At 41.8% G+C, this 14,280-nt stretch overlaps 1 protein-coding gene across 1 annotated transcript in view; it reads right to left on the bottom strand.

The window, feature by feature from the left end:
• The window catches only part of antxr2a (ANTXR cell adhesion molecule 2a), an 86,050-nt gene that overhangs the window by 47,613 nt on the left and 24,157 nt on the right, over positions 1–14,280 (bottom strand). Inside the window, exons 11-14 of the mRNA XM_068720951.1 lie at positions 8,244–8,322; positions 7,957–8,052; positions 1,496–1,546; positions 489–578 (exon numbers count right to left, since the gene is read on the bottom strand). Of these exons, the coding sequence (XP_068577052.1) occupies positions 489–578; positions 1,496–1,546; positions 7,957–8,052; positions 8,244–8,322 (316 nt within the window). The remainder of the gene's footprint in view (positions 1–488; positions 579–1,495; positions 1,547–7,956; positions 8,053–8,243; positions 8,323–14,280) is intronic.

Genomic DNA, 14,280 nt, shown 5'->3' on the forward strand with positions numbered 1-14,280 from the left:
ACAGGTGGAGCCTCAGTTTCTTTTTTCCAATATGTGTAACACTTGTGGGCAATTGGAAAAATATTGTATATAAAGATTCCATTAATTTCCAATTTTTTATAAATTAATTATCAAAGAAATTCAACCTGTGGTTTTTTTTCTGATTTTTGGCATTATAACTGTGTTATTCTGCACAAAAGACACATTTGAGTTCTCTTTAATGTTAGCCTTGATTGTGCCGTTTCCATAGATGTGCAGGACTTTTATACTGTAGTGAAAAACGAGGCCACAGCGATTAAAATGTGACATCAGCAAAACCTAAAACATCTTGGGGTTCAGAGGGTTAAAATCATTTCACACAGAGACCTCTTCAAAGAGACTCGTGTGTCAAACGTGATGTTAGAGACGCAACGTTAGAGACGTGACGTTAGAGACGTGACTCTGGGACTGCGATGAAAGCGATTGATGCTCTGAAAGCAATATGTCGGGGGGGAGGTTTAGGCTCTGACCTCCATGCGTTTGATCCCTCCGGCTCCTCTTCCTCCGTAGTAGGACGCGTCCACAGTCGGCCACTTCTTCTTGTTCAGCGGCTCTGGCTCCTTCAAAAAGAAAAAAGGGAAGTTAGTCACTCGTGTACAGAACCACATGCAAACTCTATTTTTGTCAACGATTACATATCAACTCCACCACGTGGACAAAAGAAAGGTGGCGCTTGCTATTGTTCTATTTTCTTTCAATCCCATTTATCAATATCCGAATGCACTTCCTCTCAACAGGAAAGACATTTACGTCATTTCCTCAGGAAGGTAGAGACGCTCACGTCCTTTGTGTCCTCAATTCTTACTATGTGGTTCAAGGATGTCATCAACTAAATTACTAGTTTACTCAAAGTATTTCCTTCAGTACTTGCAGAAGGAGCGACTAAGATCGAGTGCTTATCAGAGACCAAAACCTGAGATGTGAGTCAGATGTTTATAGTAAAATGATATAGTTTTCCTTGAAGGACCAATGGCTTATTTAACTTAAACTAGGTGATACAAACACAATAAATCAGCTGAATGTCTCACTTTTCAAACATTCTTTAAAGAAACATTCAAACATTTTGGGCCGTTTCTTTCATTCAGAGGTTGATGAGAGAAGATCTCCAACACAAGACACATCTAACCTGTCTCTGTCCAAAGTAAAAACAAAAAATCCTCCTGCCGGTACCTCCAACGCTCACTAATTAACACATTAAATATTGTTCATTTAATCTGTACACAAATGTAAAAGTGACACATTGTAAGTCAGTCTTTATGCTAAGCTAGGCTAATCTCTTCCTATATTCTGATAAAAAAATCTCTCGAAAAAAAAATGTGGAAATATTCCTTTTTATCTTGTTATATCCATTATTTTCAATGTGGTATAATGAAGTGCAGTATTTCTTCTGTGACTTTTTGTTATATGTCATCTACAATACTTTAACGGCACACACTTTTTTCCATCAATTGTGGAAACACCACAGCGTGGTACTCACAGGTGGCGGAGGACGGGAAGGTGGAGGAGGCGGCGGCGGGTCTTTGATGACCTGGATAAACAGAAAGGGAAAAAAAAGCAAAAAGAGCGTCAGCACAATGTCCATCAGGGGACGTGTACACACACACACACACACACACACACACACACACACACACACTTGTCAGGGCGAGCCCAGACGAGGCTGACGGAGGGGATTCGTGACAGGTGACTGAGTCAAACAGAGACGTCCCTGAGCTCGTCGCACGGTCGGAGATGCCGCTGCTGCTCTGCAACCGCAACCGCCACCCGCTGACTACTGATTACAAGAGGCTCTGCTTGTAAAACAACATAACCCCCCCCAAGTGCAAAATAAAGAAAAGCTGAAAACCAACTTGTTGACAAGGGGTGGGGGGGTCTTTGGGGCGAGCGCCGCGCCGCCCGCTTAGCTCCTAATTAATTGGACGGGGTTCAGCGCTCCCGAGCAATTCCCCCCAATCATAAAGTCCTAAGGAGTTAATTAGCTCCGATGAGATGCAGAGGAGGAGGCCCGGGCTCCGCTCCAAGCCCCCCCCCCCCCCCCCCCCCCGACTGCATGGAGAGATGAGTGAAAACACACACAGGAGGGTAAAGAAAACATAAAATACATAAGTGCACACCTCTTCCCGCAGCAGAGTGACCAGCCCAGCGGCATTGTTGGTGACACCGGCGGATGACACGGCACCTGAGGAGCAGGTTGTCCACAATGTGATTCCACTCAAGGACAAGATGCCTCCACCGGGTTTTTACAGATGTGCACCGCGAAGCAAAGAGCAGCCTGACGGCGACACTTGTCAGGTGTCAGTCAGACGCTTCACATACTGATGTCCAACTTTTTTTTCTTCTTTTTTTTTTTTTTTGCTGAAGACACCATCTGTGAGAGGGATTCGCGATGGGAGCAACAAAAAAAAGAAATAAAGATGGAGTCTCTTCTTCTTCTGTGGTGTTTTCAGGTCCCCTCTATGGCTTCTGATAACTGTGGGTTTTAAGTGGCCATAGGTGCATAGAGGGGCGCCCCATGCTGGAATTATTAGTCAAGTAATTAATCAGTCAATGATATAAAACAATGCTGATCATCAAAGTTATTTATCAAGAAGTTATCTTTATTTTTGGATATCTCTCCAGTTTATATACTCCAAAGTTGTTTCTATTATCATCAACTTGCATTTATTACTTATATTATATCTCTTTGTGATTTTTTTTATGTTTTAACGCCTTGTGTCCCATTTTTAAGACCTGAGTTATTGATTTGTTTCTGTTGTGAAGCACTTTGAGCTGCACTTGGAAGTATAAAAGCTGCTACATAAATAAAGTTTATTACATGATAATTAGTATTATCTGGTTCCGACTCCACCAATGTGAGGTTTTGCTCCTTCTTTCCCTGTTTGATAACGTTTTAAACTAAATATCTTTGGGTTCTGAGCTGTTTGTGGACAATGGTACAGCAGTAACTGAAGACATCACGTTTATTGAAGATTAAATGATAATAAAAATGAAGTTCGGTGCTTTGCTCATCAGCACAGGTTGAAGAAAGAAAGAGTTTCCCAGTGTTGCTCGTGTTCCTCTCTTTCAGTTCACACTAGCCGGCCTATAAATATAAATATATGCTGCACGTAGTATAATGACAGCGAGGACAAGGTTTTTTTTGAAGGCAGAACCTTCGTCCATTAGTCACCAAAGACAGACGCTCCACCGTCATCTCCGCTCGTTGCATTTGCTAAATTGGTTTTGGAGGAAAGAAAGGAGCGCTGTAATAACTGCATATCATAGATCCTAACAGCTGTTTCACTCACTGTTAAAGCGCCGGCGATACCATCACACTGTGGTCATTAGAATAATGAAAAATAATCAATTAGGGTTAATTAATCGCTCTCTGACACACAACTGGCTGTAAGCAAATCCAGCGAAGGTCTACTGGTCGCCTCTCCATACGCTGATTAACGTGGTTTCAGCCACACCTTACGCTGACGGGATTAGCTCTTTTTATTAAGTAATTATGCAGCAGATTTCCAGGACATATTGTGGGATAAATGAAGCATTATACAAATGACTGACGAGGCTGTGCTGCTCTTTCTGCGGCTACCTGATGGACAGATGTGAGGAGGGGCGGGCGAAGTTAAAAACTGAACCGCGGGATACTTGGTCCTCTGACACCGAGGCTCGCCATCGCTGTCACAGAGGGGGGGGGGGGGTCGGACCAATCAGAGGCGCTCGTGGCCGTCGTCCCCATATGGCCATCTCCAAAAAACTGGACTTGATAATCCGTTCACTCCCAACCTCCAGCGCGTCAAGCTGTTTGTGGGAGGATTATCATGACGGATCAGTGGCAGGTAGCATATTTGGAAAATTAAAAAGTGAGATTTGTTTTAACTACGGGAAAATGTATCGGTTGTAAAAAAAATCATAACATTTTAGTTTTTAATTAGGCACTAGCGTTAGTATTACTTCTTATACACTTCATATTTTTACTCTTTTATTTAATCTTCGTTGTTGTAATCGACTTTTTCTATTTTAGTTGAATTTTTTACTTGATTTATTTTCTGTTTTATGTGCAATAGTGGGAGCATAACTTCTTTTACACTTCATTTTTTTGTTATTATTCTTTTGTCATTTTTGACCGAACTCTTGCCGGATTACTGAAGTTCTATCTTATCTTCTAAATACGATTCTGACAGTAACAGAAGATAGAAGGTTCTGCGACAGAGAGCAAACATGAAATAACATGAAGCGATCAGAGATTATCAACATATTAAGCACCAACTGAGTAGAAAATGTGTCCCAAAGTGCATCCAATTTAGCAGCGATTGTGTTTTTGTTTTTTTTTTGCGATTTGGATGAACGACTCAAAAAAACCTCCTGAATCGAGGCTCCGCCGTTCCGAGTTTAATTTCCTAAAACAAATCATAAACAAAGAAATTACCACTCCACAGCTTGTGTGACCTCTCTCTTGGCTTCGCTCCATGTGGGGAGAGAGAGAGAGAGACAGAGTGAGAGAGAGAGGGATTGTGGGAAAGAGGTTGGGCATGTGTGTGTGTGTGTGTGTGTGTGTGTGTGTGTGTGTGTGTGTGCGCGCGGCCTCATCCCGACTGCAGAAACCTGGCAGACTGGGGGTTTAAATATTAACAAGCCACACATGGCCCTCCTCTTCTGCCGCGTCCCTCGATGGAAGACAACAGCAGCTCCCTCCACCAAGACAAACACGTCGGCGGCCAGACATGCTGCAGGGGGTTTACATTTTAATGCCTTTGTTGGTTTTCCAAAATATGCTTCCATCTCATCCTGGATGGGCTCCCTTCAGGTCCACAAAGCCAGGTGACGTCTATCATTTAAGGGGCGGCGGTGGCGGATGGGGGCTGAATTTGCCTTCATCAGATCCCAGTAGATATAAAGAAAAAAGAGGCACAGAAACAGACCAGGGTGCACCATCTGTAGCCCCTCTCTCATAGCCCCCAACGCTAATCTGCTGTGGATTTCTGTAAACGGTTAAGTGGGTGAGGCTGGGGATGATGAGAGCGGTTCTCATGAATATCCAAAGAAAAAAAAAGTTTAAACAACGGATTCAAGAAAAGAAAATACCTTCCATCGAGTTGTTGGAAGGGGACGCAATGAAGGAGAGCTCAGAGTTTCAGAGCAGGTTCAAGGTTCGTTAGTTCCACACCTGTTCATCTGTGGAATGAATGAATAACCTTCTAACCTCCACATTCACACAAACACATTTGTACTGACTAATGAAATTCTCTTTCATCGCCACAGCCTCTGAACTTGAGTCAATGTTGTGTACTTTGTTCACTTGTTTGTACTCAATATTAACAACCGTTAGATGAGCAGGGAAAGGTATCTCCAAGATTTCATCAGCACCGGTTAATGGATAACCATCTCTGCAGAGCGTTGTCCACTAGAACTACTGGTAATAGAATATAAACTATGTAACGTATTCTCATGCAACGGTTCATATGATACCATATGAAAATGAAAAGTCACTCCTCATTTTTCCTACGAAAGTCCAGCAAGACGGGTCAGTTTCCTGCTCGTTACACACATGCAGTCTTTTCAAAATAAACTTCCGTCGTCACAGGAAACTCAGGTTTTGGAAAAGGTCGTGTTCTTTTGGTTAAAATAACCGTTACTACATTACGCAAGTTACGTGACAAATAAATCTAAGTTGACTTTTGGCTTCACATGGGGAACGAACAGCGGTCTCCTGGGTCAAAGATCACAAACATCACTAACGTACAAAATCATTTTGTTGGGATTTCTAAGAAATGCAGCGCATTATTTTTCATAGGTATTGAACCGTGACATGGTCACATGACACTAATGAGCGCATCGTTAGCGGGATGCTAAGAATAAAGAAAAAAAGAATGTGAACTGAAAATGTAAATATGATTCAACAAGGTTTAAATACTGATGGCAGCTCTGACTGTCCTGTCTGTTATCGTTATTACAGTTCTGAGGAATTCAAAACTTTAAAAGGCCTTTGCACACCAAGTCTGTATTTTAGTAAGTTAAAAAAAAAAAATCCAACTTCAATTACGTTAACACTCCAAAACAGGTACGATTTTCTGTTTTTTCGCCTCCGTCAGAAGGTTCATAGAGCCGTTTGACCACTCAGAGCCACCGTACATGCGGCAACACACGACACGTCATCATCCACAATCATCAGATGAGCCGATTCACTTCCTCTCCTGCCACAAAGCACCTTACGACAAAAAGAAAACAATGACATGCTATTGTCCCCGTTTGGGACTCACGCTATCCAGTTTGTCTTGATTTGCACAGAGCAGAATAATAAAAGTCATCGAAGTCAGTGTGCAGGATTTTTATCGGACGATGGATTTAAAAAAATACAGACTTGGCGTGCGAAGGCCTTAAGACTGGCGTTCGGTACCCATCTGTAGTCCTGAGGTAGGATTCAATCCACCAAACAGCACCAGGACCATAAACAGTACACAGCATGCATACGGAATAAGGTCAATGAGCTGTATGAGGAGATGTTTTTCATCAATATCGGCCTGTTTTCACTGTCTTTTTAAAGCTCAAGGGCCTTGGAAACATCATTTTCTCAATCAGCTTCTTATGAAAACTGTCAAAGTCAGAAACAGTTGACATGAGAGACGTTGTCCTCTGTGTTTCTCTCACTGGCTTTGAAGTTAGCAGGAAAAACACAATGTCATGTTCCTGCATGCAGCAATCTGGGTTTAATCTTAGACTGTAAATGTTATGACGGTTGGGTTGTTTGCTTATGTTTCCGGCACCAAGAATGAAATGTGATCAAACCCACACAGTCCTGAAGCGATGATGTAGATCGGCTCAGTTTCTGAGCAAAACATGAGAATGTTATTTAAACTTAGAGTGGTAAAGAATACTTACGGTTAAAGAGAACTTTAACTGCCTTTATTTATTTTGTCACTTTGGCTGGTTGGTGTAGTTTAAAGCAACATAATAATTAGAATTTTTATATGGCAATATATGTACTTATTGTAGTAGAAAGAGCTTTGTACTGTGATTGTTTACAGTCGGAATATATATTTGGTGCCAGAGCTGTTTCAAAAGGACTGAAACGTCAATAAGAGCTGTTGTTGAACTATTTTGTCCGCTCTACTTTTGTCCGACCCTGCTTCAGCAAAACAAAAACACACATTCTGCTTTTTCCTCTCCAGATGTTAGACGCCGCCTCCATTCTTGATGAACAGAGGAAGTTTGTAATCGGCAAAGAAAAATAATAGGAGTAAAAAACAAGGCCAAAAACAAAGTGCAGCTGAAATGAAACCCTGTGGATTAATAAAAACAAAGAAGAATTCTGTGTTTACCAAAACAGAGTAAGTATTTTAAGCTGGAGTGTCGTCATGAAAGATGTGATTAAACCCTAAATAATCTCTGTGATTATTATTAATCACTTCAGTCCCCAGGTAGGTCCACCGTTAGTCTGAGCAAACATCAGACGCTGTTTAACGCTCACGCAGTCTGTCATTCTGTCACATTCCTCTCCCATCCTTTCTAAACTCAGTCTGTGACTTCATCTCTTCTCACAACTTGTCACACCGATGTGCAGGATGTGGGTTTCCTTCACTTCCTGTTTTGAGTGGTTTCATCCTCTGTGGTTGTTGCTAAGCCACCGTGAATGAGCGAGGTTCAACACCACTTCCCCCTCAGCTGCACAGCGCCGAGCCCTCTGTGGTGTCACTGGTTATCGCTGGTTTAGGGGTGCAGCTTTGGGCTTTCTCAGTGGGTATAACCGTCACACGCTTCCCCAACTACAGTTTCATTTGATAAAACGGTTTTCAGTTGAAACGATTTCTTATGACGAGCTGGATGCTTGTCCTCATCATAGCTAGAGAAGGGAGCAGTGAGTATTTCTATTTTTCTTTTGCAGCAGAGCAACGTATGAGTTGTTGAATCACCAGCTCTGGTTGAATATGTAATGAGCAGAGTTGCGACGCTCACCACTGTGCAGCAAAGAGGCCAGAACCACCACATGAGGGCCAGAGCCACGAGGATCAGCAGCACCAGGAAGACGATGGCCACCACCAGACCGTCCGACTGCGAGGAGGAAAGAAAAGTCAGTTGAACTCGTCCTGAAGACGAACTTTGTGGTGTTGTATCCAAAGACAAAATGGGGAAATGAGTCACTAGTTAGATAGCTGTGATAGCGGTTATATAACAGGTGAATAAGACAGGAAAGATCAGAATATTTCATCTGGTTTCAGATATTAAAGGGAACTCAGACTCACACATGTGGAGGCGGTGATGGTGAAGGCGCTGGAGATGAAGGACTTGCCGTGGTTTAGGCTGATGAGAACGTCCATAGTCCTGTAAAGAAGAAGAATTCGGTCAATGTGACGCGGACAAAGTCAACTAAAGGGACAGTGGAGGAGAAAATCGTTGTTAAAGTCTCCAAACTGAACACAAAACATTAGCTTTTTATATATATATATATATATATATATATATATATATATATAAATATACACATATATGTATGTATATATATATATATATATATATATATATAAATATACATATATATACATATATATACATATATATATACGTATATATATATATATATATATATATATATATATATATATATATATATAAATAACAGTGCAGAAATGTTTATTCTATGCTGCATGTTTACGTGTTTTTGACGGCAATTTTGCAAAATAAAGGGACGAATGTCCACATGTCCAAGTGTCCTGAGGCGAGACACGAGAGCAGCAGATCGCTGCCTTTGGTGAACGTGAACGGATAAATGCGGTTATTTACCATTTAGGATAGTTTGCTGTATTTAAACTACATTAACTATTTATATATATAATGATTTCAATTCCAGCTGACTGTGTTTGAATTTCCGGTCATATTTTTGCCGTCTTCTCTGCTCATAACGTTGCTGTTCAACTGTAAATATCAAGCATCAGTTGATGTCGTACATTGTTACACTTTTCTTTTAATAAATAAACGTGTAATAAAACGTGTGCTTTTCTTTCTCTTTTGGTTACATCAGTGGACTCAGAGGTACAGACAAAGTTGATCATGTCATCATAGATTAAAAGAAAAAGTCATTTGTAAGGAGCACAGACTTTCAGTAGATATATTTGTTACAACTTTTTAAAAACTGAAATTGGAGGGATAATTAATATTGACTCAACACTAACTTCTGAACCAGACATCAGCTTTTGGTTGCCGTTTTTAGTAACCTCATCGTCATTGAGCGCAATTAAGATACTTCGCCTCCTAAGACCTTTTTCCTTTTTGTTCGTTTGGTTCTTTGTTAGTTAAATCGATATGCACAGTCGTTCGTTTCAGTCAAACAACTACATTTGCTTCGGCATCGTCTCTTAAACATGTAAGTAAATGCAACAAATATGAAAAAGGAATATTTCTTTTGGAGTGCCAATTTTGCTGTTTGCTGTTAAAAAAGGTGGTTTCCACTGGTGCAAACCAAAGCAGAGCCCTGAAAACAGCAAGTGTAAATGTGGAACATTGGCTTATGTATTATCATGTGTTACATTCATCATCAGTAAATTCCTCAAAGCTCATACATCCGTGGGTGTTCCACAAAACATCTCATGACTTCCTGCGACAGACTAAAAGAGCTAAATTGTATTATTTCACCAGTAAATCCAGTTGAAAGATGATTAAGAAGGTAAAGGAACACAACGGGGTTCAAACTAAACGGGAGGAAGTCCTCTCATTATCACAGCCGTCAGCGCGCTGTGGATGAAGCAGCCTGACCGGCGGTAACGAGGCATCGTGAACCTCCTATGACTTATTTAGAGGGAGGTAAAAAAAATAAAAAATGCGGAAGCCAAAAAACGGGCGCAATTAAAAAACCCTAATGATGAACGGCACCGCAATTTCCATATGTCCATTACGCCCGATCCAATTACCACGGGTTTAATGAGAAGTCAGGATATGGAACGGCTAAAAATCTAACAGAGAAAAAGAGGAGAGGAAAGGGGTGCGCCGAGTGGCATTGTGTGTGTGTGTGTGTGTGTGTGTGTGTGTGTGTGTGTGTGTGTGTGTGTGTGTGTGTGTGTGTGTGGGGCCAGCAGCTGTGAGTGTGTGCGGCGTTCAGGGGAGGCCGGCATGAAGAACCCGGTGCTGCGGAATAATAACAAGAGAGCTCTTTTGCTTTGCTTTGGATTTCGCCCGAGGCAGCGCCTTGGGCCACCAAACTCTCCTGTGGTTCAGAACAGATGAGCAGCCGGACCATGTGTCCATTACTATGCAGTGGATGCTCAATATTCCACACTGGCTCCTTTTGCACCTTTTTTTTCCTTTCTTATTTACCCAATGGTAAATATTTAAAATACAGTTCATGGAACTTTTAAAAAACAGGATCAACTTTGACACTCAACTTGTTGATGTCTCCACTTATCTTTTCCCTCTATTTTTATTTCTTTATTCAATTATAGCTGTATTTTAAATCAGGTAGTCTTTACACACCGGGCTGGACAAAGCAAAATGATTTGCATCTAAACTGTTCATACAGAGCTGTGAATATGCAACAGTTTTTGAATAAAAGGTTTGAGCTTTTGACCCGGAGCAGCGACCGTCAGTCTGTCGGAGCTAGATTGAGATTGGACTGTGAAGATTATCGTAAACAGAACTCCTCATTTTCAACTCAACTTATCAGCAGTTGCTCGTCCTTTGCAGCGCTTTCAAAGCGAGAGACATGAAAAACATAGAAACCAGGACGTCCAACAAAAGGTTCCCCTTAAAAAGGCATTCAATCACACGGATTTGGTTGCCCAACCAGTGGGTGGCGAACCATTTTTTGGGGAAATTAAAGCTCTAAAAAAACCTTTTGTGTGAGAACCAGTTTGCTACCTTCACAAAACATCACTTTGTGTCCGACGTGGATCCAACTGATTTTTGTCCAGTTAGGACCAGGATGAAAACACACCTGTTCTTTTTTTTAAGTGATTATACGCTAAAGAAAACATACATATTAATATTATATTCCATTCCTTCCAATAGATCGCCTTAAATGCTAAACACTGTACCTAAATCAAAGACTGCAAAATCATATTTGGCCAAAAAAATTGAATAAATTGGGATTTTCCCCGATCCTGGTAGCGTACCAGGTCAGGGCCATACGTCCCGGCCTTAGACCGAGGAAGGAGGACCGTAAGCGGATAAACAACCACTCTGGTCTTCTATCGTGGATCCATGAAACAACAATCAAACAGATTTTGTCGCTAAACCTCGCTTGTGTCGCGTCCAGTTAGGACACAGTGTCAATAAGAACTAAAGAAAACGCACATATTATTATATTCCATTTATTCCAATAGATCCCCCTTAATGCGACACACTGTACCTAAATAAAAGACTATGGAATAAATTCTGCAGATCTATTTGGCGACCCTAATACTCTGGGACTACAGATGAAAAATAGCCTCTTGGCTAACTCTAGCGCATTTACAGAAATTATTTTATTAATGTGCACTGTCCCTTATCAAATAAACCAATACATAAATTATAAAATCTCCTGTGGTTCGCGACCCGGTCTTTGGGAACGACTGCTCTAAAAGATGTTTTAATGGTGAACCAGTTTGCTTCTATCAGACCAAACATCCCTCTTTGTGGATCCGTGAAAACGCTGCGCGCCCCTGCAGCCTTCGGAGAAAGCCGCTCCAGGTCCTCTGCATGTTAACTAAGTGCTTTGTGCTGAATGGGTGAGGGGAGAGGCTAATTTAGCTGACACCTTCAATCCGTGATAATGGTGGGCAGGTTGTTAATCAAGCTGGAGGTGTGGACCTCGGCGTGTGAAGGAGGAAGGCTCCCAAGCGAGTTACACTGACGAACCCCCCCCCCACTCGTCTGACACGGCTGGACATCTTTAACGCACCACAACCCAACCGTCGCTTCTTTTTTTCCTCCTCCCTGAGACACTGACTGCTAATTTAGCGAGTTACTGTTGGGTAGGCAGAATCTGCTCCAGCACAGAGGCATAAGTCATATATGCTCTTCTCCCCCCCCCCCCCCCCACACACTTATATTTCCAGGAAGATTAACAGAAGAACGATTAGTAGTTGGGTGCCAAAGTCTATTTAAAAGTGGTTATTCTGTGCTGCTGAAACGAGTCAGTTTGAGTAATATTGCCAATTGTTGAAGTAATTTGTCAAGAAGATAACTGACAAAAATTCATTGTTTCCAGCTTCTCAAATGTGAACATTTGTCGATTTTCTCTGTTTTATGTCGCTGTAAATTTAAAATCTTCGGATTTTGGAGAAAAGAAGAAATTGGAAAATGTCTCCTTGTTGCTCTGAAAACATTTGATGGACAAAATGACTGATTGCTTGATAAGAAAAGAAACTTTCAGACCACTTCACACTACATGTCATCATTCGCTCCCATTCGTACACCGATGGAAGAGACTTCAGGAGCAATTTGGGGTTCAGTGGACACTTTGACATGAGACTGGAGGAGCTGAGGACCGATCCGCCAATCGGAAGACGACCCGCTCTACCTCTGAGATAAATAATAATGTTAACAGGAACCAGCTCTAGGTCCGGAGTTACCGGTTCTGGAGTCTCTCTCTCTCTCTCTCTCTCTCTCTCTCTCTCTCTCTCTCTCTCTCTCTCTCTCTCTCTCTCTCTCTCATAAAACCCTCACAAGTGAGTTTATCACAACATGTGACCAACAAGCAGAACAGAACATCTGTTTGTGGAGCAGCCGTCAGGTAACAGTAGTGATGTCATACGTTAGTGATGTCATAAGTTAGTGATGTCATACAGAGTTTGATCACAAGAAGAGTATCATCAATGAAAGATAATAATCAATGTGCTGAGAATGTATTTTTGGAACTTTTTTGTGTTTGCTGCTCAAGAACGATTATTTGTTTCCGTACAAGAACAATAAAGAAATGTAGATTCATTTCTTAATTGTCTTTCTCACAAAATAATCAAAAATAACCGATAAAGAGTATCGATAAGAGTACTAGTAACGATGAAATCCTAACGATACCCATTCCTACTGAAGGCAGGTCAACAATCCTGTGCATATCTGGAGATGGTCCCCCAAAAACGTTTATGCTCTAAATTCAGCTTTTGTTTTTGCAAAACCACCGTGAAGGCCATTACTGAGCTCAACCAGGAAATAAAGACTTAAAAACAATGAAATGAAGCAACAGAGAGACTTTAAAACAAAGCCGGATGAATAATTTAAAGCACCGCTCGCTGTCATTGAACTCAGAGAGTGAGTGGCGCCGAGGAGAGAGAGAGCTGCAGCTGCTTGGTGGGTCGCTGGTCTATGTTTGAATAAATGGGAGATGAGGGCGGATTGTCACGAGGAGGGGGGGGGGATCAGTCAAACTTTGGGGTAGAAAAGCGACGCGGGCTCCCAGGGACACCGGTTGAACGTCTGGCTCCAACGTCGGAGCTCTACTTCGTCCCCTGGCTCGCTATAATCTGTCACAAAGTCCCCCCCCCCCCCCCATGATGCTAAGCCTTGGTGAAGCAATACAGCTGGAGCCGGCCGACGACACCGGCGCTAATGGCTTTCAAAACTTCCCTTAAAGATGTGAAGATTGAGGAGGCTGAATAATTGACGGGCGGAGCATATGCGAGGGCCTGTCGCTCGGCATCCGGGAGTCATCACTCTGTGGTCAGAAGTTCTGACGGAGGCCCCGGAGAAGCCTGGGGGAACCGGATCGGAGGAGCTCCAGAGTGAGACGTCCGCCACTTGGGAAGAGTGACAAGCACTCGAACAGACGGACTGATTAAAAATACAGAGACGTGTTCCGGTACGGCAGCTGGAAACTTACAGGACAATGACAGAGTGGTTTGCACGATACAACTCCTTAACCACAAATCTTTTTCCAATACAGTTTTTATTTCCTGGATCTATATTTGTTACTGATTAGCACACTTTTCAATTAAAATTGATTCTTAGAATAAGTTCTTCAGTTGATCTACAGAAAAGGTTAAATTTCATGAAAGGAAACTTCGCTATATTTCCCACAATCTTTTAAACACTTCACCTGCTACAACCGTCACCTACTTGAGCAGACTGTGTTTTAAATGGTAGGATTTTAGCGAAGACGCACATGTTTGTGAAGTAGGGAGCATAAGACTGGATAAATGAGACGTGGTTTATACTGCAGGAGTTGTGTGAGTTTGTAAACGGATGTGTTGATATAGTTTTCATTTACTTCATTGATCAAGACTTCTGTCTATTGAGTAATTGATGTATAGATGGTCAATTTGTGGGTGAAGTATTCCTTTAAGAATGTTCATGTATGTTCATGAAGCGCAAGTT

Source organism: Cebidichthys violaceus, unplaced genomic scaffold, assembly GCF_023349555.1.
Source record: "Cebidichthys violaceus isolate CVI_PGR_0920_01 unplaced genomic scaffold, fCebVio1.0.p SCAF_26, whole genome shotgun sequence".
Classification (NCBI taxonomy): Eukaryota; Metazoa; Chordata; class Actinopteri; order Perciformes; family Stichaeidae; genus Cebidichthys; species Cebidichthys violaceus.